Here is a 24,801-nt window from a genome sequence, read left to right on the forward strand (position 1 = left end):
TCAAATTTTATACTTAATATCCTCATATCTAATCCTAATAAAGCAATTTTGAAATTATTTACATTTAGGTTTTTTTTTTAATTTTTCAGTTTTACAAAGTGTGATTATGAATCTCTCAATTAAATATTTAAAAAGAAAGCATAAAATTAATATATAACGTTTTTTTCAGAAAGTCGCTTATATCTCGGAATCTATAAGTCGTAGTAAAAATTGTCTATGTAAGAATTAAGAAAGAATTAACTGAAAAAACTCACCTTTAACGCCCCCCCTCTCCCGAGTTCTCCACCCCCACTCATTAGAACTTTTTCTTACTTAAAGCTTAGATATTACCAAAGGAACATGCAGTAGTATTTTATGCAACCGTTGTTTAAGAGAGGTCAAAAAAGGCGAGTGGCGTGAGTAAGTAAATTTAATAAAGACGCCACGAGTATTTTTTGAAAGTTAAACAACGTTGCATACAATACTTTTTCTACGACCAAGCGCTTACTTTGAAATGCAATGAAATAATAATAAAAATGGATGATGATGATTGTTTCATGTCCTAATGTGATAGGTTGTTCAGTGGGTGGGACTTTTAAGGGGAACGAAAATTTTATTACTTTTGCGCTACGACGCACGGTTTAGGAGATACAGCCCTGTAAATATTTCTCTTCCTTTTTTTCATTTTTTGTTTTTTAAATCTTACTTAGGGATTTCTTAAAGGGGAACGAAAATTTGATTATTTTTGCTCTACGACGCACGGTTTAGGAGATACAGCCCTATAAAGATGAAAAAAAAAATCGTACCAGTAACCAAAACATGTCTATGGTTCACTCGTCTGTCAGAAATGACAATTAAAATTAGGTTGGCAACAATGTATTCCATACAATATTTTTTAAGTGGTGATTACACGAAGTATCGTAAAAGTGCCAAAAAGATACTGCTAACTATAAGATAAGAACTATAGGGGGTTTAAAGGTGTGTGCACGACCCTTTAAATGACAAATAAAAGTACGGGAGTAGAAAAACCAAGTTTCAATACTCTTATTTTACCCGAATGACATTATTACTCGTATTTATTCATTCGGACATAATATTCGGACATTATATTCGGCAGGGCTATTATTACACTTTGTAAAATTGAAAAATTAAAAAAAAAATTAATTGTAAATAATTTCAAAATTGCTTTATTAGGGTTAGATATGAGGATATTACGGATAATTTGAGGTATATTTTACAAAAAAAAATTAACGGTATTGTATCTGAAGAAGCCCAAACTTGGTATGTTTTGAAAACTATTTTTATTATAATTTAAACAAAATGACTGAAATGTAACGATGTGATATATTTTTAGCATTGGCTTAGAAAGCCCTTTCGTTGAATACCACACACGATAGGTTTCTAATTTTTTTTTCATACAAAAGAAACATGACGTCATAACTCCTCTCGTTTTTTTTTATTTGTTGGCGCTTCGGGTCAAATTGTTTCAAATGTCCTAAAGATCAATCGTACCGATTTTCAGACCTTTAACACCATTTGCAGCATTTTACTGATTTTCGCGGTGTACCGCCAGCGCTAGAAGTCGGCAGCAAAGAGTAGTGTAATATATAGGACAGTCGGCAGTCAACGTTTGTTCCTAATAAATATAACATTGATGAATAAAGACGGTTTCCTTCCGCGAAACCAATTTCGTTATGTGCCACCATTAAATTTCGCTCGGATATGCAAGAGTGATAGAGAAGCAAATACCTATCGCAATTTCCCCCATTCCCCTTTGGATGGTTCTTGTTTGAGTTATAATAATGTCATTGTATGGAGGACTCAAACTTTCCGTTGCATTTTTAAAGTGTTTTTATATCGACATGACACTGGCTAAATGCCAAAAAAAAACCGCTGTCATAGTAACGAAAATAATAAACACGTCAATCGAAATAAACAACGTAATATACAAGAAAAATTGGAAAAATAGTATATGATAAATATGTAAAACATCATTAATTATCGAATTAAAATTACATACAACATTGTGTAAAAAAATTGAGGCAAATTATACAGCCCGATTATACGGGTTACATCTTGAAAAAAAAAATGATTATCTTGGAAAGAAGAGTAAATATACAAAGGTGAACACAATGGTAAACAAAGGTATAGTAAAATAGGTAGGTAAATAATTCAGGGTTTGCTTGTCTGGTCCACGCATGCTGTACCTACCACAACCACGGCACGGCCGTCTCCTGCTAACTTTTCGCTATAATATTAAAATCATAGGTATTAGACCTATGATTTTACTATTATAGCGAACAAATATTTCATGTTCATGATCTCGAATTTAAGACTTTAGCTTAGATTTATGGCGTGCGGCCTAGCGCGCGTTGCCTCTATGAGGAGCTGTCAAAGCGCATTATATCTGTATGCTTCTGATGATGCGGATCAGCATTGTTATCCAGCGGGGCAAGCGGTCAGCCTGCAGCCTTTCTGGGCACCCTACCGCACTTGGTAGGTCACTACCACGATTTAGGGCAAATAATTCATTTATAAGTTTTTAATAATATATATCTTATACCTTTAAACGAGCAATTCTTGTATATTTATTTATTTATTTATAAGTATATATTATTTCGGGGATCTCGGGAACGACTCTAACGATTTAGATGAAATTTGCTATATGGGGGTTTTCGGGGGCGCAAAATCGATCTAGCTAGGTTTTATATCTGGGAAAACGCGCATTTTTGAGTTTTTATATGTTTTCGAGCAAAGCTGGGAAGACATTAAGTTTTTAATTTAAGTGTTTTTATCATGTTTCATATTTAAACTTACAGATGTGGACCACCAGCGTGGTTTTCTTATTTCCTGTTACCAACCTGAAACACCATACCTACTTGAATATCAGAAAATAATCTATAGTGAAGAAAATTAAATAAAGTTTAATGCTTAAAAACTTTAATGTTTTATTAAAATTAAACGAAAAAAAATGTGTAAACTGAAATATAGCTGGTCAACCAAATCTTGTCAGTCAAAAAAGGCGCGAAATTCAAATTTTCTATGGGACGATATCCCTTCGCGCCTACAACTACATTTTTCAAATTTGCCGCCTTTTTCTACTGTCAAGTTCTGGTTGACCAAGTATAGATCTAATTTTTTTATTTGTAGTTGAATAACATATATGTATTTAATTTCCTTTAATTAAAAATCATCTCTGTGTAGATACATATTAAACAATAGGTACTTTTAGGTCTTGGTAAGTAATATAGCCAAATACAGTAGGTCTTATGACTATATTACTTACCAGTATTTGGCTACATTACTTACCAAGACCGGAGCCTGACCTGTCAGTCACCAACTATTTTGATGCTCTTTGTAGGTAGCATCAAAATAGTTGGTGACACAAAGTTACCAAGTTACTAAGGTAGGTACCTATATAGTAGGTAGTAGTAGTGCAATATTTAGTCAAAATATTTTGACTAATTTAGATTATTTTTATGCCAAAAAGGTAATACAAGCTATAGCTGGTCAAGCAGATCTTGTCAGTAGAAAAGGCGGCAAATTTGAAAAATGTAGGCGCGAAGGGATATCGTCCCATAGAAAATTTGAATTTCGCGCCTTTTTTACTGTAAAGATCTGCTTGACCAGCTATATTCATGTTCCACTTAGAAATAAAATACGGACTTTTCTGAATATGTGGTTTACGAAATGTGTTAAGGTACAACTTGTGGTTTATTAACGTGGTTTAGAAATAGGCAGCTTGAGTTGAGAGAGGTGATGAGTAAATTGTTTCATTTTTTTACAATTTTGAGCGTTTATAGGAGAATGTGTGGAGCAAGCATTATTTGACGTGTAGGTGTGGGTTCAACAAAAAGATCGCTTGTCAATAAGGCATTCTTGCTGTTAAAATTCAATTATTAATAGCCTTTACCGACCATCAGCAATGTTAGTCTCTTTTTGATTGATGGAATTGTCACGTAAGTTCCACTACTCGCCGCCGCATCGCCTACAGCGCATTCGTTGGTCTATCGCTCACAAGATGTCATTAATTCATGTAAACTTACGTACTGAAAAAAAAAAGTTTTACTCTTTGCTATAAATTACCCTTTCGCACGTCAAAAACTCCAAGATGGTGCCGAAGGTCATAGAGGACCAAGTCTACCTTTGGAATCATTACTTGTCAAAATTTGACATTAGCAATCCACAGTTAGGTGACAACCAAACCAAACCATTATAAACCTTAAAGTAATAATAAAACAAAGTTGTTTTTTGTTAAATTATTGTTTGTACCAAATGAACTTCAGCACTTGATGAACTTCAAATGAACTTCAGCAGTTGAATTTCAAATGACGCGAAATCTGACAGTTGTACATGTCGAATAAGGGCCCTGCTGTTAACTGTACATCGGTGTACCTTTATGCCTTTGTCAGAGCGGCCAAAGTGCTCACAAATATTTGAACACGCCCCTAGGGCCTACATTGGCAAGGCGTTCAGATAGAGAGTGCGTGTTCATATATTTTTGAGCATCTTGGCCGCTCCGATATATCTGATGGCGACTGTACAGTTAAGAGTGTTGCTGTTTGCACTAGTCGTACTGATAAAAAAACAATAACCGATAGTTTATTAGAATTTTATTTTATTTGTACAGAACCCTCAACATTAATACAATTCACGCACCACATAATATAGTCTGGCGTTAAATTAAACACAAGTCGTCTCCTTCACGATTTTCGTAGACATCTCTTCTAAATACCTAAAACTGGTATGGATGTGTTCCTCGTGGTCTCTAGAATATGAATTGACCGGTTTTAGTTTATGGAGAGGGGGACGTGTCGATAAAAAGGGGGGGAATGTGGGCGGCCGACCAGCATTGATATTTGTTCACATCTTGAGTCCTATGGGACCGATCGGTTCGTTTCAGGTGTCGTTTGAAAGAGTATTAAACGTGCTATTATTGCTTCATAATAACTGTAGTCATAACTGTAGTCGTTTAGAAAATATTTTAAAATATATGATTTTTTACCGTGCATGGATGGCATAAGTACTGACAAAACATGCGTCTAACTCAATAAATTATAACTTTACCGCAATTAATGTTATTACAAAATATACGAGAAATTTCATTAGCTTTCTAAAAACATAAGGTTTATTGGTGTATTGTATTATATAACCATGTAATGATGAATTTTGTTCAGCATGGGTCACTACGCACCGTCACGTAAATGGCGGGCGACCGACCACAACTGTTCATTGTTTCTCGGGTTCTATTTTACTGATCAATTGGTGATGGATACCATTAGAAAGAATGTTAAATGTACAATAATTGGTTTCTAATAACCGTAGTCATAATTGTAGTCATTTACAAAATAATTGAAAATATATGATTTTTACCGTGCATGGACATAAGTACTGGTAAAACATGCTTCTAACTCAATAGATTATAACATTACCGCAATAAATATTTTCAAAATATACGGGAAATTTTATGAGCTATCCAAAAATATAAGTTTTATTGCTTTATAATGTTGTATAACTAAGTAATCATGAATTTTGTTCAGCATGGGTACTGTGCACCGTCACGTAAATGGAGCCCGGCCATCGTTGAGTTTTCATTATATTTCAGGTTCTATTTTTCTGATACATGGTGGATACCATTTGCAAGCATATTAAATTTTCTGTGAATACTCGATTGTTTGAAATCTGAGGCCCAAAATAACCATTTTAAAAATATTAAAGAAAATGTTTAATTTTTACGTTAGAGGTTTGCTTAGTGACTGAAATAATTTGAGAAAGAGATAATGTAGTAAATATAGCGTGAAATTTTTAGAGTAAAATCAGCAAACTATTTATTAACTTTCCAAAAATATTGTTTAGTTACCGTACAACTATAAACATATATGTAGGTATGCCAGGACCAATTTCGCCAAGCAAGCAAACACACGGCGCGGCGAGCGCCTGGTAGACCAGCAGCATTCTATTATTGTTTGACAGTACATTTTATAATGTAGGTATCCAAAATGATAAAATATCGATATAAATGATGGTTTGTTTGTTTTGTTTTTTTATCACAGGAAACTTAAGTATAGTTTGACTCTTTTGACAAAAGCCCAGTTCTAGGTTCATAACATCGTTAAGTTCGTAGCTTTCATGATTGCAAAACCACTGCATATGAAGTACTTAATATCTGTGTTGTTATTTGACTCACGCGTCTACACGTAAAACGTTTTCAACCCCACTCCGTAGTTAATAATTTAAAATCACCTTTTTAGTGAGATCTGAGGCTTGTGGCGTTAAAGAGATATTTGTCGCCGCACGCTCCAGGATGCAAAATAAGTGACTACTATTTGAGTAGCAGCGTATGTCCACATAATAACTATCCGTGAAGTCCGGTTTTAAGTATAGTAATAGTAAGATAAGGTCAATATTGAGTAAACTATCTATATTATATTTATTTACTATTTTATTTTACGGTCTAATTTATAGTTTTTGCTTACCTATTGATTCATTGGCGTTTGGCATTGTAGTTTTAGCTTGTAAGTATGACTCTATTGACAGTTATAAGATGTACTACGGTATTTAAATAACGCTCGTCTGTAACTACATGATCTTAGATCTATAATAGCGACTCATAACTTCTCTGTTCGACTGTAAGTCATACAAGAGAGTTAAGTAGCGATTGCGATATAAAAAGCTATAAGTAGAAGGCTTTATCACACGTTTAGAACCTTAAGTGCAAATTGCAGATTATTACTCATATAGATGTTAAGGTTGTTCAATTCACTTTGAGCTATAAGCTATAATACTAGCAGCTTAACATGCAATATAGCCAAAACAGCTACTGTAGATCTTAAATCTTTAGATGAACCTTTTAAACACTTTTATCTCACCAGAGCCTGTAAACTCTAAACAAAGACTATAGATGTAGCTATTCTAGAGCCAGGCTGTCTTTAGGTAAGAAAATAGGTGCTAAGTGTCGCCTAATTGTTTGTTGGGATTTATATGACGGTGCGCAGTGACCCATGCTGAACAAAATTCATTATTACTTGGTTATATAATATCTTACACCAATAAATCTTATGTTTTTGGAAAGCTAATGAAATGTCTCGTATATTTTGTAAATACATTAATTTCGATAAAGTTATAATTTATTAAGTTAGAACCATGTTTTAGCAGTACTTATGTGCATGCACGGTAAAAAATCATGTTTTCAATTATTTTGAAAATGACTAAAGTTATGACTACAGTTATTGAAAACCAATTATAGTACGTTTAATATTCTTTCAAATGGTATCTATCACGAACTGATCAATAAAATAAAACCCGAGAAATAATGAAAAGTTGACGCCGATCGCCTGCCATTTACGTGACGGCGCTTAGTGACCCATGCTGAACAAAATTCGTAATTACTTGGTTATATAATATCATACACCAATAAAACTTATATTTTTGGAAAGCTAATGAAATTTCAAGTACATTTTGTAAGAATATTATTGGAGTAAAGTTATAATTTATTGAGTTAGACGCATATTTTATCAGTACTTATGCCATCCATGCACGGTAAAAAAATCAAATATTTTAAAATATTTTGTAAATTACTAAAGTTATGACTACGGCTATTAGAAACCATTTATTGTACGTTTAATAACCTTTCAAATGGTACCTATCAGCAATTGATCATTAAAATAGAACCCGAGAAATAATGAAAAGTTTACGTCGGTCGCCCGCCATTTACGTAACGGTGCGTAGTGACCCATGCTGAACAAAATTCGTTATTAATTGGTTATATAATATCATACGCCAATAAAACTTATGTTTTTGGTAAGCTAATGAAATGTCTCGTATATTTTGTAATAAAATAATTGCGGTATTGTTGTAATTTATTGAGTTAGGCGCATATTTAATCAGTACTTATGCCATCCATGCACGGTATAAAATCAAATATTTTAAAATATTTTGTAAACGACTACAGTTATGACTACGGTTATTATGAAACAATAATAGCACGTTTAATACTCTTTCAAACGACACCTCACACGAACCGATCGGTCCCATAGGACTCAAGATGTGAACAAATATCAATGATGGTCGGCCGCCATCTTTGCCCCCCTTTTTTTCGACCCGTCCCCCACTCCATAAACTAAAACCGGTCATTTCGTATTCTAAAGATCACGAGGAACACATCCATACCAGTTTTAGGTATTTAGAAGAGATGTCGACGACTTTTCTCGAAACAGGCCGATTTCCACCTGTCTAATAATATTGCGAATGTATTTTTAGTTGCGCACGTTCTAATACTTGTAACGAATGTTAATAAGTATGCGATTAATAATATTAAATATGTACCTACAATTGCAACAGTGCATGAGTCGCCTGCATTATTGCAATTAAAGTTAATTGTTTGAGTTATCATTTATAATTGGAAATTAAACGAACTTACCTGTAAGTGAAGTTCATTTCAATTATATTAGCTGCACAAACTTCGAAATGATAATTTTAACTTGTAGTACGTGCTTTATCATGTAGCCTGTTCCATGAATGTTACAGAGAGGCAAAGCCAAAATTAAAAATATGTATCTGATTTATGAACATAACTCCTACGTTGAACGATTCCCGCGCTGTCAACTGTCAATGTCATTTAGTTTAGAGTAACAAGCCAAGACATAACACTTTCACTGCCAGTAGCCCGCTAGGATTCTCTATTCTTAGGTACTTATCGCTACAAAGCGGAAAAAACATATGGTATCCGCTATGCTTTTAGCTCACGCTGGCAGTGAATATGCCAATAGATGGAACAACTTGGCCCCCAATTCAGCAAAGCCAATATTGCCATAACTTTGACAGGGATTATAGGTACACGAATCCCTGGTTGTCTCAGGACAACGTGGGTACTGGGTGGGATGGGTTATCATTTCGAAGTTTGTGCAGCTAATATAATTGAAATGAACTTCACTTACAGGTAAGTTCGTTTAATTTCCAATTATTATTACGCTGCACAAACTTCTTCAATGATAATTTTAACTTGTAGATGTTTAGAGATAAGTATTCAAAGTTTGTTTTGGCTTTGTATTACAACAATGAAATCATTGATTAACAATGATTTATTATTTCATTTTAAATTAGGTACCTTTTTAGTTATCATTAACTATTTTCAAAATATAGGTATGTATATTTAGTTTACAACATTATTTAGAGATCTAGTGATATCATTTCATCAAACTGTCTATCGTATAGTATAGATAGTTGAAACAAAAATAATTTGATCCTTATTTATTAATAGGTAAGTATTTTCATTTATACCACCAAATACCACATACAACTTAATTATTATAGGAAAGAAATCAAAGGATAGCATGAGATGCATCTGTTGGCGAATACAACAACTATAAGCAACTCTTGGCAGTGTGTTATTGTTGGTTACACCTTTAAGTAACACTTATTTTCTCATTTATCATAGTAAGGATTTACCAAAATTATTGGATGGAACCATGATTATGAAATTGAGAAAAATCATTACAAGAATCACTCCACCTTGATGTTTTTCTTCCACCAACTCCTAAACGATTTACGGTTGACACAACACATAACAGGTTAAATAGGTGATGAAAATAAAAATATATCAATACAAATCTTTAAGAGTTGACTTATGTAATCCCTCTACAAATCGTTTGGGAAGTGATTTTTTCATGATTCTGAGGGCAATAAATAATCACTAACAAGTTAACTACCATCACGAATATTATTGTTCGTTATTTATATATACAGGTAATCAATGTTTTACACCTCATTCAATTTGAAATTAGTGTTTTCCCTGAAAAAATTAATGCTATGGATAGCAAGGGTTGCTGAAATTTATCAATCAGAATAACAGTAAAGTTTGATATTTTTTCAAGGACAGGGTTTGCACGTTGTATAGGTACAATCACAACAGCTAATAAAAGTGATAAAGTAATTTTTTACTTTTTCTTAATCCTGTAATGAATGATTTTCATTAGTTGGTGACATTGTTAATAAATAATTTAAGACCGATTAAGGGTACTAGGTCACACTTTAAGGTTGAGTTTGGTGTAATCGAAAAAACGTTCTTCATAAAGTGTTCAATTCTATCATTTGAGGAGAGCCTATTCCCCAATAAAAGCACAAGAGCAGATTTACAATTATTTACACATCTATACCCTCATTACATAATGCTATTAAAAACGGCAAGCACTTCTGAAACAGATGCCATAAAATAATTAATGTAATTATTTTTACATAACATACACCAGTATTTCAAGTGTGTACTGTGTGTGTGTGTGTGCTTGACGGTGTTGGGCGCAAGGGATTACACCGTACTGTACTCCTTTCTCCTCTTCCTCTTCTCCTTCAGTGATGGCTGATGGCACTTCCTGGATAACACTGGGGTAACCAGGATAATGGATAATGGGGTAACCGCTGTTGAAACTTGAAACCAGTTAATAAAATATGTTTTTATAAATGAGAGTTGGGGCGCAAATCTTATACAATTATATGTACATATGCGTGTAAATATTTTGTAAACTGAGTAGTTACAATGACCGTGCCTTGATGCCTTCTACTTTTCCTAAATTTTAATACCTTAGATTTCGTTTCAGTTGGAAGGAAAACATAGATAAAATATTTTTTGCAAAAGCATCTACTTATGTAGAAAAAACATCTGGGTTACTTCACCAGGATATTTATATAATAACCAATAACTCGTGAGGTATATGGATTTCCAAAATGTTGTAAGAATTTCAAATTTAATTTGCGTTAAATCTGAAATCTTACATTATTTTCTCTCAATCAGCTTATGACACTTAAAGCACATATAGCATTTAAGTAGAATATTGTAATTTCTCTTTTCACACCACTGCTAATGTTCCTAGACATAAAAAATACTGTATTTCATTTCACCGGTTTATAAATAATTGCGATAGCTGTGTTGTCTTCTCTCAGATGTATCTCAGTGTGGTAAACCGGAAAAGAGGGTCTTTAAACATAAACAAGACCACCATAACCTGAACAAAATTAATGTACCTAATTCATTCTATTAGGCTTATTTAATAATTTCCACACGGGTGTAAGTATTACCGTAAGTAATTAAATATCTGGAAAAAATATATATTTATAACCCTTTATTTTAATTAGCCACCAAATTATGTCACACTAGGTGATATATTGGCATTGTATTTCTTTAAAATATACGAAATTCAGTATAGGTACTTTTATCTATTCAGCTCTTTAAATACACACATAACCATATTCATTAGCCAAACTTAAATATCTATAACTTGTAGTTATAGGTACCTATAACTTGTAGTTATAGGTACAACAACCCATTTATATGAGCAAAGTTCATTAAAACTAATTACAATGTGACCAATATATAAAGGACTTTATCTGTTGTTTAAGTTTGTATTTATCCTTATCGGCTAAAGAAATAATTATAGTATTACTAAGCTTTCTGAGGTAAGTACTAAGGAGCTAATTTCATTTGATTATAGCTCCATATAGGTAATGGTATCAAGACTAATTAAGTGTATCTTGTATATGTATGCACCTACATGGTATAAATAACATTTATAATAATAAGCTTCAACAATAGATATATAATCTAAACAATTGCTCATTATGTGACCTCTAGATCTTAGACACTTCATGAAAGGTCTGACACATATCGACACCTAGTCTAATAGTCTAATAAAAGGACTTATGTCATTACTTCATTAGTTTCATAACAGTTCCAATTCCCTGTTGACTTAAACTGCTTAGTTGCAATAAATTTACTTCTTCTATAGGTATCTGTATTTATTTCTCTTAGGATTTGGTAGAGAAAATATTGAAGTCAATATTAAACTGTATAAAGTGTACATTATTTTATAAGGACATCATAGGCATATACACACAGTATATATCACAGTCACATAGTTTTCTAGTATTTGACTATCAATTTTACAGAATTGATCATATTTCGGAATGCCTCTAGGTATTAGCACAGACAAAAATTTAATTTTGTATGACAGAATCCTTGTAAATATGATGTCACTGCAATTAAAGAAGTGTATTTAAATAAACCACAGCTTTTGAGAATTTGTTCTAAATGAACACAGGCTGTTGTAATGTCACTTGAGTGCGACCACATTGTGACTGCAGAGAGGAAAGTGTTACTCCGCTTCCTTATCGCTGCTTTTGACCAGGGTTTTTTGTATGTTGTAATGTTAAATGAACACTTTATTATATGAAACAAATAGTAACAGCAAAACATACATTGGAAAATATGATTGATAATCGAGCCCTTGAAGTTGAAGTACCGGGCCGTAAGCTATTAGTTTTTCTGTTAGATTTTCTTATAATATCACTTGTCGACAGCATGTTTTAAAGAAATCTCTAATGCCATTTATTGTGCTTTAATAGTATTTAAAGGACCGCTGCCTTAGCGAAGATTCTCAGTGATGACAGTCACACAAATGAAAGTCAGTCACTTAAAAGCGACAGCCGGTTGCAGCACAAAATTGATTGAGAGCTAAATCATCACAGTTAGCAAACAAATACTTAGCCTTATTCATTACTGACAAGCATCTCACCAGCCGCAGTTCAAGTCGCTGCCAATAAAATTTTACAGCGCAGATTATTTTTGCATAATCTTGTTTGGGTCATACTGGTTTTGTAATGTTCTTAATTATACATCTGAAAAAACAAACAACGAGGTTGTCTTATTAGGATTTTTCCATATCCAGATTTCTGGTGCCTCCGTCTCACGATGTCAAGATTTACTCGCTTAATTCCTTGCTTGCTGAAATAAGAATAAATATTTTAATTCACCTACTTGAAGATGAGTACATATCAAGAGACGGCCTAATTTGGCATACCACATTGATTAACTCATGGGGCCACAAAACCCAGTTCTAGCAAGACTTGTGGCCTTAAGTCCACTGCCATTGGCAGGTAGGATATGAGCCATATCTCAGTGCTGTTAGTAAGGAATAAGTGACAACACCACAATGTCCCAAATATACTGGCATTGAACACACCTAGTATTAGTATGTGAAAGATTGCCAAGTTCAAATATCATCAGAGATACCTAGGTTAGTACTCCAAAAAGCTTAGTATAGCCATTTTACAAACAGATGCACCTAGAATAGTGCTCCAGATTGCAGTGCATAGCTCAGTCACCATGTGCAGTTAGCAGACAGACACACCTATAATAGTGGCCCAGAATGCACAGTGCACAGCACAACCACCGTGTGCAGTTAGCAGACAGAGGCACCTAGAATAGTGCTCCAGAATGCACAGTGCACAGCGCAACCACCGTGTGCGGTTAGCAGACAGATGCACCTAGAATAGTGCTCCAGAATGCACAGTGCACAGCACAACCACCGTGTGCAGTTAGCAGACAGACGCACCTAGAATAGTGCTCCAGAATGCAGTGCACAGCTCAGTCACCATGTGCAGTTAGCGGACAGATATACACCTAGCTAGAATAGTGTTCCAAAAAATCCAGAATGCACAAGTAGCACAAACGTCGAAAATCATGAACAAATAAGCACTTGATACTGGGTCCACTGTATTTCCTACTTTGCGTTTATTTCCCTTTCGGAATTTTAGATACGTATTAAACATTCGGTCGCTGGCGAGCGAGGAGGGCACAGATTGCTTTTTATACGCCACGCGAAAATCGCTTTTTTCTCTACGCCGCTGGCGGAGATGGAGATGATGATGCAGACCTAAAATAAAAAGTAGGTACCTACGTCCATGCCCTGCTAGATTCTTATTTTGATATGCAACATGTCCGGGTGGATAGTCATGCTATCCACGAAACGACGGTCGCGAAAGTAGCATTTTCTTCTTCAGTCTTCTTGTATTTTCTTCCAATTTTGTAATTGGTCGGACTGTCGTACACTAATATTTTATTTTTTCACATATTTATTATATATTTACTATTATTTCCTGTTAAAAAAGTTATATTTTATTAAGCCCTAATGGTCTAGGCTAACATGAATAAACACAATGACATTGACAGTTGACAGCGCGGGAATCGTTCAACGTAGGAGTTATGTTCATAAATCAGATACATATTTTTAATTTTGGCTTTGCCTCTCTGTAACATTCATGGAACAGGCTACATGATAAAGCACGTACTACAAGTTAAAATTATCATTGAAGAAGTTTGTGCAGCGTAATAATAATGTAAGAGAAAACGAGGAAACTTATACCTTCGAGTCATCTTTCAATGTAACAGTTATTTACGACACAAGTGCGAGAAATAGGAAATTCGCAACGAGTGGCGAATTTTAAACCACGACCAAAGGGAGTGTTTTAAATTGACACGAATTGCGAATTACCTATTCGCACGTGTACCGTACAACGTTTTACATAATGGCACTTTTCAACTTTCGACATAAGTACGCACGGAAAGTGCTCTTTCCCGTACTAGTTGGGGAAAGTAGGTACTGTAAAATATTATTGCAGGTAGCTACTAGGTACCTAATTATTTGTTCATGTAGGTAGCCTTGGCTATCGGTATTGCCCTGTGACCACTGTTATCTCTCTATTAAACAAAAATAGCTCTTTTGCCTACCTACAGTCATTGAGAAATGAGCAAAGGGTCGTTAGCTGCTCGATAAGACCACAGACTGACCTCTGAACTAACAGATACCAAGGTCCCCAATCTGAGTTAACCCTTTTCCAGGCATAGGTACCTACGATTGATTGACCAGGATACGCGCAAAATAGAATTTCTAACTTAGCAACCCGATTTAAGGTTCAAATTAGATTAGATCATCAAAGTTGGATTAATTGGAATAGATACAGTCAAGTGTAAAAATAGGTGCATATAAGTTAGTCAAAGTCCCATAGTTCTTAATTTGCTGACATAAGAGCTATTAGGGGACATATTTTTGAGTATGATGTGTACGTACACGATGGTACACGTAAGATATTGAATTTTAGATGCGATTTCCAAACTGAAGTCACACCGTACCCGTAGGTACCATGCATGAGCAAAAAGAATTAAGTCTACTGACAGTGTCAAAACTGACATATACAGGGTGCTTCCTGTAACAGGAGCAATTAATTCAACTAAAGGCTGCACTCCTCAAACTCATCAACATTTGTTCAGCAACATTTAAAAATTATGAATCCTTTAGACTTCCTCTTTTTCATACAAAATAAATATTGCCTTCAATGTACGCTGACATCAGTGTGTTTGACGTTGCTTGTCACGCTTTAAACATAACAAAATTTGCAATACATTGCGTCTTAGAATAAACTTTAAAGTGTAATAAAAATCAAAACATGAGTTATTTTCAAATGTTGCTGAACAAAATGTTAGTCAGTTTGAGGAGTACAGCCCACAGTTTAATTTATGGCTCCTGTTACAGGAAGCACCCTGTATACGCTAATAGACAGGTGGAAATCGGCCTGTTTCGAGAAAAGTCGTCGACATCTCTTCTAAATACCTAAAACTGGTATGGATGTGTTCCTCGTGATCTTTAGAATACGAAATGACCGGTTTTAGTTTATGGAGTGGGGGACGGGTCGAAAAAAAGGGGGGCAAAGATGGCGGCCGACCATCATTGATATTTGTTCACATCTTGAGTCCTATGGGACCGATCGGTTCGTGTGAGGTGTCGTTTGAAAGAGTATTAAACGTGCTATTATTGTTTCATAATAACCGTAGTCATAACTGTAGTCGTTTACAAAATATTTTAAAATATTTGATTTTATACCGTGCATGGATGGCATAAGTACTGATTAAATATGCGCCTAACTCAATAAATTACAACAATACCGCAATTATTTTATTACAAAATATACGAGACATTTCATTAGCTTACCAAAAACATAAGTTTTATTGGCGTATGATATTATATAACCAATTAATAACGAATTTTGTTCAGCATGGGTCACTACGCACCGTTACGTAAATGGCGGGCGACCGACGTAAACTTTTCATTATTTCTCGGGTTCTATTTTAATGATCAATTGCTGATAGGTACCATTTGAAAGGTTATTAAACGTACAATAAATGGTTTCTAATAGCCGTAGTCATAACTTTAGTAATTTACAAAATATTTTAAAATATTTGATTTTTTTACCGTGCATGGATGGCATAAGTACTGATAAAATATGCGTCTAACTCAATAAATTATAACTTTACTCCAATAATATTCTTACAAAATGTACTTGAAATTTCATTAGCTTTCCAAAAATATAAGTTTTATTGGTGTATGATATTATATAACCAAGTAATTACGAATTTTGTTCAGCATGGGTCACTAAGCGCCGTCACGTAAATGGCAGGCGATCGGCGTCAACTTTTCATTATTTCTCGGGTTTTATTTTATTGATCAGTTCGTGATAGATACCATTTGAAAGAATATTAAACGTACTATAATTGGTTTTCAATAACTGTAGTCATAACTTTAGTCATTTTCAAAATAATTGAAAACATGATTTTTTACCGTGCATGCACATAAGTACTGCTAAAACATGGTTCTAACTTAATAAATTATAACTTTATCGAAATTAATGTATTTACAAAATATACGAGACATTTCATTAGCTTTCCAAAAACATAAGATTTATTGGTGTAAGATATTATATAACCAAGTAATAATGAATTTTGTTCAGCATGGGTCACTGCGCACCGTCATATAAATCCCAACAAACAATTAGGCGACACTTAGCACCTATTTTCTTACCTAAAGACAGCCTGGCTCTAGAATAGCTACATCTATAGTCTTTGTTTAGAGTTTACAGGCTCTGGTGAGATAAAAGTGTTTAAAAGGTTCATCTAAAGATTTAAGATCTACAGTAGCTGTTTTGGCTATATTGCATGTTAAGCTGCTAGTATTATAGCTTATAGCTCAAAGTGAATTGAACAACCTTAACATCTATATGAGTAATAATCTGCAATTTGCACTTAAGGTTCTAAACGTGTGATAAAGCCTTCTACTTATAGCTTTTTATATCGCAATCGCTACTTAACTCTCTTGTATGACTTACAGTCGAACAGAGAAGTTATGAGTCGCTATTATAGATCTAAGATCATGTAGTTACAGACGAGCGTTATTTAAATACCGTAGTACATCTTATAACTGTCAATAGAGTCATACTTACAAGCTAAAACTACAATGCCAAACGCCAATGAATCAATAGGTAAGCAAAAACTATAAATTAGACCGTAAAATAAAATAGTAAATAAATATAATATAGATAGTTTACTCAATATTGACCTTATCTTACTATTACTATACTTAAAACCGGACTTCACGGATAGTTATTATGTGGACATACGCTGCTACTCAAATAGTAGTCACTTATTTTGCATCCTGGAGCGTGCGGCGACAAATATCTCTTTAACGCCACAAGCCTCAGATCTCACTAAAAAGGTGATTTTAAATTATTAACTACGGAGTGGGGTTGAAAACGTTTTACGTGTAGACGCGTGAGTCAAATAACAACACAGATATTAAGTACTTCATATGCAGTGGTTTTGCAATCATGAAAGCTACGAACTTAACGATGTTATGAACCTAGAACTGGGCTTTTGTCAAAAGAGTCAAACTATACTTAAGTTTCCTGTGATAAAAAAACAAAACAAACAAACCATCATTTATATCGATATTTTATCATTTTGGATACCTACATTATAAAATGTACTGTCAAACAATAATAGAATGCTGCTGGTCTACCAGGCGCTCGCCGCGCCGTGTGTTTGCTTGCTTGGCGAAATTGGTCCTGGCATACCTACATATATGTTTATAGTTGTACGGTAACTAAACAATATTTTTGGAAAGTTAATAAATAGTTTGCTGATTTTACTCTAAAAATTTCACGCTATATTTACTACATTATCTCTTTCTCAAATTATTTCAGTCACTAAGCAAACCTCTAACGTAAAAATTAAACATTTTCTTTAATATTTTTAAAATGGTTATTTTGGGCCTCAGATTTCAAACAATCGAGTATTCACAGAAAATTTAATATGCTTGCAAATGGTATCCACCATGTATCAGAAAAATAGAACCTGAAATATAATGAAAACTCAACGATGGCCGGGCTCCATTTACGTGACGGTGCACAGTACCCATGCTGAACAAAATTCATGATTACTTAGTTATACAACATTATAAAGCAATAAAACTTATATTTTTGGATAGCTCATAAAATTTCCCGTATATTTTGAAAATATTTATTGCGGTAATGTTATAATCTATTGAGTTAGAAGCATGTTTTACCAGTACTTATGTCCATGCACGGTAAAAATCATATATTTTCAATTATTTTGTAAATGACTACAATTATGACTACGGTTATTAGAAACCAATTATTGTACATTTAACATTCTTTCTAATGGTATCCATCACCAATTGATCAGTAAAATAGAACCCGAGAAACAATGAACAGTTGTGGTCGGTCGCCCGCCATTTACGTGACGGTGCGTAGTGACCCATGCTGAACAAAATTCATCATTACATGGTTATATAATACAATACACCAATAAACCTTATGTTTTTAGAAAGCTAATGAAATTTCTCGTATATTTTGTAATAACATTAATTGCGGTAAAGTTATAATTTATTGAGTTAGACGCATGTTTTGTCAGTACTTATGCCATCCATGCACGGTAAAAAATCATATATTTTAAAATATTTTCTAAACGACTACAGTTATGACTACAGTTATTATGAAGCAATAATAGCACGTTTAATACTCTTTCAAACGACACCTGAAACGAACCGATCGGTCCCATAGGACTCAAGATGTGAACAAATATCAATGCTGGTCGGCCGCCCACATTCCCCCCCTTTTTATCGACACGTCCCCCTCTCCATAAACTAAAACCGGTCAATTCATATTCTAGAGACCACGAGGAACACATCCATACCAGTTTTAGGTATTTAGAAGAGATGTCTACGAAAATCGTGAAGGAGACGACTTGTGTTTAATTTAACGCCAGACTATAACGTCTACGTAATTTACTTGCTCTACATCTCGCTCGCACTAATATGCCAGTACGAGGGAGATGTACAGAAAGTATAGTTACATTCTCGATAGCGTTTATGTTAGCACCAAACTAGTGGTAGCCACACAGTAAAAGAAAAGGAACTGATATGACTTTGTCATTGTCACACATCAAACGTCACGTTGACCTCTGCGCCCCTAATACACGTCGCCTAAATCGCTGGGTCATCTCTAATTGGCCGTTCAACACCACCTTAATAACAAAAGGACGAATCTTGATACCAAATATACGACGCTTACAACGATTTTGAACTGAGACTAGTATAGCAATCTTCCAAAACGAATAGACAACAGTATAACATCTACGGCGCTTACTACGTTTTTGAACCGAGGTCAATCTAACGACCTGATACGAAAGGACGAATCTTAAGTATCGACTGTACGGCGCTTACAGCGTTTTAGAACTGAGTGTTGAGTTGACCAGTACCTAAGTGGGGCGATGACCTCTGCAATGCACGTCTCAATGTGAATTGCAATCTTGAGAAATGATTGGTGTCTAGTTTCAAGGCTATGTGTGATCTATGATCTGTCTTGTGATTCTTGGGTTAAGATTATTTTCGTTGTCGTTTTTTTTGTCGTGTCTAATTCGCAACTCGTGTCGATTTATCGCCACAGTCACAGAATAAATAATAGTACTAGGTACAGAAGACTCACTCTCTAACAAAACGCGTCTGTTACGATCACAGATATGGCCGCTAGGTGGCGACAGCGCCACGCGCGGCTTATGGCTAGCCACCAAAATTGGTGTGGAACGAATGTACTTTTAGCTACCTGTAGCAAAGCGACGAAATCGCGGAGTGAGTCACGCCTGCCACAGTGCAATGTCCCGTTCGATGTATCGGTGGTAATTTATTAAAACGCTATTAAGTTCCGTTAAATTAGGCCACGTAGATCTTGTCAATAAAAAAGGGGGCGAAATTCAAATTTTCTATGGGACGATATCCCTTCGCGCCTACATTTTTCAAATTTTCCGCCTTTTTCTACTGATAAGATCTGCTTGACCAGCTATATCTTTACGATCTTAAACAGCTACAAATCCCCTAAAGCTAAAACCCGGTAACTCGTAAAACAAAAAAATGCAGTTACCTATAAGTACCTAATCAAGTCATGCACTTGAATCTCCTGATAATAGTTTTTACCGATTGTTATCGGGCAACGCGTGCCGAATCCTAACAACATTAACACTTTACGGTACTATATAAGTTCCCTTGATTAAACAATACTAAATCGGATGCATGAACTAATGTACAATGGCTATACAATTTCATGTACTGACGTTTGGTACTGTCAGCATCAAATAGACAGTGAAGGCCGAAGTGGCCAAATATATCGTAAACCACCTTAGTTACCATAGAAATAAGGATGTGTTGTGTTCCAATGTTACCAGAATCTACGGTATCATGCCGCAGGATAGCTTTAAAATTAATTTTTGTATATTCATAGATTTATATTTTCAGTCTTGTAGTTTAGTTATGTACTTATTGAAAAAAATTGCCCGAAATAATCTCAATATTTGATGCTGACTGTACCTACGACAGATTTAAAAGCGTATCTGGAAAATAAGATTAAACTTAATCTTATAATGTTAAGATTACGGTAAGTTGAGTTACCCTCAAGGCTAAGTGATACACGTAGTATTTTTTACTAAAGCTAGGAGTGCTAGGACTACAGAATTGTTTGTTCACGACGCTACGGAGTCTTGCTCAGTGTTAGCATAAAAGTGTGAATAAACATTAAATATGTTGATAAACTTTGTAGAGTTCATTATTAAATCGACAAGATTCTATTTTAAATCAGTCACTGAGTACCTAAACTTATTTACCTACTGTTTTTACCTAGTACCAACTCGTGCAAGAAAATAGCAAAGTAAAAAAGTAGGAAATACAGGCTATACTACAACATTAGGCACCTACCCTTTATTTACATGCTAGGTAGAGGTACCTATTTGTTTTATTAGCCTATGTGTGTGTCCCACTGCTGGGCAAAGCCCTCCCCTCTCCTTTTCCAATCCTCCCTGTGCTGAGCAAGATCCCGCTGGAATGCATCCAAGTCGTCCCGCCATCTCTTTCTCGGTACCTATATATAGTACCTAAAGTATTTATAGTTATTTATAGTTCTTAACACCGGTATTTATAGTTCTTAACATGACCTTTACTTATTTTAAGTTGAATCTATGAATGTACTAGTATTTAAGCATAAATTGGATAATTACCATTGTATCAATCAAATTAGCATAAGTTTTAAATTAATAAATATTATCTTATCTTATCTTAAAGTACCTAAGTTAATATTCGCTTGTATACGTGTACGTACGTGTAAGTAGGTATCCACAACAAAGCAATTATTATTTGCGAATAGCTGTATTTTGATCTAAAATCAATATGCCGATTTATTAGATGTAGATATGCCGGAAACATATTCATAATGCATAATGATATGTTAATGTTTGTAACGGGTCATCTACTTCATACCTACATAACTAACAAATTTTTTATTTGCGTTAGAAATTGCAAATTTTTTCTGTACCTAGTCCGTACCTATAGTGAAGGTCTTTTTAGGGTTCCGTACCCAAAGGGTAAAAACGGGACCCTATTACTAAGACTCCGCTGTCCGTCCGTCCGTCCGTCTGTCACCAGGCTGTATCTCAATAACCGTGATAGCTAGACAGTTGAAATTTTCACAGATGATGTATTTCTGTTGCCGCTATAACAACAAATACTAAAAACAGAATAAAATAAAGATTTAAGTGGGGCTCCCATACAACAAACGTGATTTTTGACCGAAGTTAAGCAATGTCGGGCGGGGTCAGTACTTGGATGGGTGACCGTTTTTTTTGCTTGTTTTGCTCTATTTTTTGTTGATGGTGCGGAACCCTCCGTGCGCGAGTCCGACTCGCACTTGGCCGGTTTTTTTTGTTTTAGGTACTTATACAAATAAGGAAAACCTTTTTGACTTGATCACATTTAGTTTAGGTATACTTGCTTGTTTTCGTGATTTATTTATAATAATGGTAAATAAGTATTTGTGTGTTTATGCCACATAAAAATAGTTTTTTATTAAATAAACCAATTGACTAGATATATTTGACTGCACAGGTTTTTGGAAGTTATAAAAAAAAAACAATTAAAAGATGAATTTATTCCTACGGGCATGTAAGTAGCGCAAAATATGCAATAGGAATTAAAATTTTAGTCGGTATGAAAGTAATAGCATGTATTTAATATTTATTGCTAAATTGCGGTACATACCTAAAATGTAAAATAATATATTATAATATAGGTACGTTAATATTTGATATATTAAATTTAAATTTTCCACGTATTTGTTCACCAAAAAAATTTTTTCAAAATACTAAATACAAATAAATACGTTCATACTAAAAGTGACCCGCAGCAATGAGTACAAAATCAATTGCCAAACTTTTTGCTGACCACTAACTAGCCGAACCGGTTGTAACGTACCTATTACTTTAACTGAACCGCGTACAAAATCACTAAGATAAATTGAGATAAACTACAACGAAAATAATAAATTAACACTTACCTAGTTTCACCCCAAAGTTTCACACGAATTTAAAATTATAATGTTTTGACAGTTTTTTTTTTCAGAGCGCGCGGCAGCCTCGGATGCCAGACAACCGTCGACTGGCGCGCTATGCGTTGCGTTGAAAAAAAGTTACGCATACTCTTTGGAGTAGGTACTAGGTCGGAGTACAGAATGCTCGTGGAGTGCTAATTGACTTCGACTGTAGGTACTTAACTAGTATAGTATATGTGCTAGGATATGTTTGTTAACTGTTATTGCTAAAGTCTATTTTTTAATTCCGTAGACTGAAATGACAGTTAATAGTATGAACATGAAATGTCATTTCATACTATTAACTGTCATTTCAGTCTACCGAATAAAAAAATAGACTTTATATAAAGTGCTGTTAGCCACCTTGATATTTTAATTCACTGATTTAAACTTTCACGATTTTTACACATTATTAAATTGAACGTCGGAGGTAAATCTTACAACTTAGATACGCGATTAAGTCCCGTTGTACAATTTAATAACGGATTTTAATTGTTACCAGTTTTCTTTACATTGGATATATCACTACATAGTATAAAACAAAGTCGCCTTCCGCTGTCTGTCTGTCCCTATGTATGCTTAGATCTTTAAAACTACGCAACGGATTTTCAAGCGTTTTTTTTTAATAGATAGAGTGATTCGAGAGGATGGCTTATGTATAATTTGTTAACCTTTTGGACGCCGATGACCGATATATCCGCACCGTAGGTTCAACGCCAAAGACCGATTAATCGGTCACAAACCACAGAGCAACATAATAGACCTACGTGCATATGCAATTATGGGAGTTATGGGACCTATGCGGCGAGCGATTGCAGTTCGAGCCTTGGTGGGGATTCTAAAATAAATGAAACATAGATATTGTTTTACATTTTATTAGCAACTGTCTCGTTTCCTCCCTGTAGCACCCACATGAGTTGGCCGAGTGTTAGCAACTGTGTTTCGCCTCGCGAGTGCAGTTCGAGCCTTGGTGGGGTTTCTAAAACACCCTTACCGCAAATTATTACTAAGGGGTAGCCCATTCTGCGGACAAATATGTATATTATAATAAAATGTGTCTTTGTAAGTGGTTAGTAAAATAAGGACGCGACGCACGAATAATAGGGTATTTGACTACTAGTCAAATCAATTTCTTTTTCGAACTGTCAAAACGATTTTGCTACTATGGAATTTATATGAAACACTACCATATGTGACGTCACGATCAAATTACCTACTCTTTATAGTTTTATACGGGTTTTAAAATAGAAATAGTGTCTAAAAATAACTGCTGTCTACGTTTCTCTATTAATCTTCTGGTGCTTTATTTCATGCACGGTGTAAAATAATTTATTTTAAATACAGTCAAATACCCTATTTCACACATTGACACACCATTTCCTATTTCTGTCGCTCGCACATAATTATATTGCTGTTCCGCTCGCACAGAAGCATTGACTTCTGGATTATCGGACAGCAATATGTGACGTTATCTATGAAAAGGGAACTTATTGTCGATGGCGCTTACGCCATTATTAACGATGCTCCGATATAAATACAATGCCGCGCGACGCTGTGCGGCGTAAGCGCCATCGACAATAAGGTCCCTTTTCATAGATAATGCCGATAGATAAATTTTGACGACCAGTCTGGCCTAGTGGGTAGTGACCCTGCCTATGAAGCCGATGGTCCCGGGTTCGAATCCTGGTAAGGGCATTTATTTGTATGATGATACAGATATTTGTTCCTGAGTCATGGTTGTTTTCTATGTATTTAAGTATTTATATATTATATATATCGTTGTCTGAGTACCCACAACACAAGCCTTCTTGAGCTTACCGTGGGGCTTAGTCAATTTGTGTAAGAATGTCCCTATAATATTTATTTATTAAAAAAAAATATGCCCCATATAATGGTATACCTACTTATAACCCACATAAAGTGATAATATTTATAAAGTTGCGAGCCAATGTATGAAATTCTCTGTTCTTACCGTCCGTCCTTACTGTATAGGGTATTTAACTATTTAAAATAAATTATTTTACACCGTGCATGAAATAAAGCAACAGAAGATTAATAGAGAAACGTAGACAGCAGTTATTTTTAGACACAATTTCTATTTTAAATCCTGTATAAAACTATAAAGAGTAGGTAATTTGATTGTGACGTCGCGTGCTAGCACAGAATAAATAATAGTACTAGGTACAGAAGACTCACTCTCTAACAAAACGCGTCTGTTACGATCAGCACAGATATGGC

The 24,801-nt window shown here is 34.6% G+C and overlaps 2 protein-coding genes across 3 annotated transcripts in view; both read right to left on the bottom strand.

Annotated features, from left to right (window-relative positions):
• LOC134659705 (GILT-like protein 1) overlaps nt 1-24,801 on the bottom strand; it is a 171,948-nt gene that overhangs the window by 25,585 nt on the left and 121,562 nt on the right. The window contains exon 2 of one of the 2 annotated variants that reach the window (XM_063515398.1): nt 22,531-22,548. The gene's annotated coding sequence lies outside the window, so the exon portion shown is untranslated. Of the gene's footprint in view, nt 1-22,530; nt 22,676-24,801 lie in introns of those variants that run through there. The other variant, XM_063515397.1, reaches the window with a different exon arrangement.
• Nucleotides 23,425-24,801, bottom strand: part of LOC134659712 (probable proline--tRNA ligase, mitochondrial) — a 239,363-nt gene continuing 237,986 nt past the window's right edge. Inside the window, exon 10 of the mRNA XM_063515405.1 lies at nt 23,425-23,586. Coding sequence (XP_063371475.1) covers nt 23,430-23,586 — 157 coding nt within the window. The 3' untranslated portion in view covers nt 23,425-23,429. The remainder of the gene's footprint in view (nt 23,587-24,801) is intronic.

This window comes from Cydia amplana, chromosome 25 (genome assembly GCF_948474715.1).
Source record: "Cydia amplana chromosome 25, ilCydAmpl1.1, whole genome shotgun sequence".
Lineage (NCBI taxonomy): Eukaryota > Metazoa > Arthropoda > Insecta > Lepidoptera > Tortricidae > Cydia > Cydia amplana.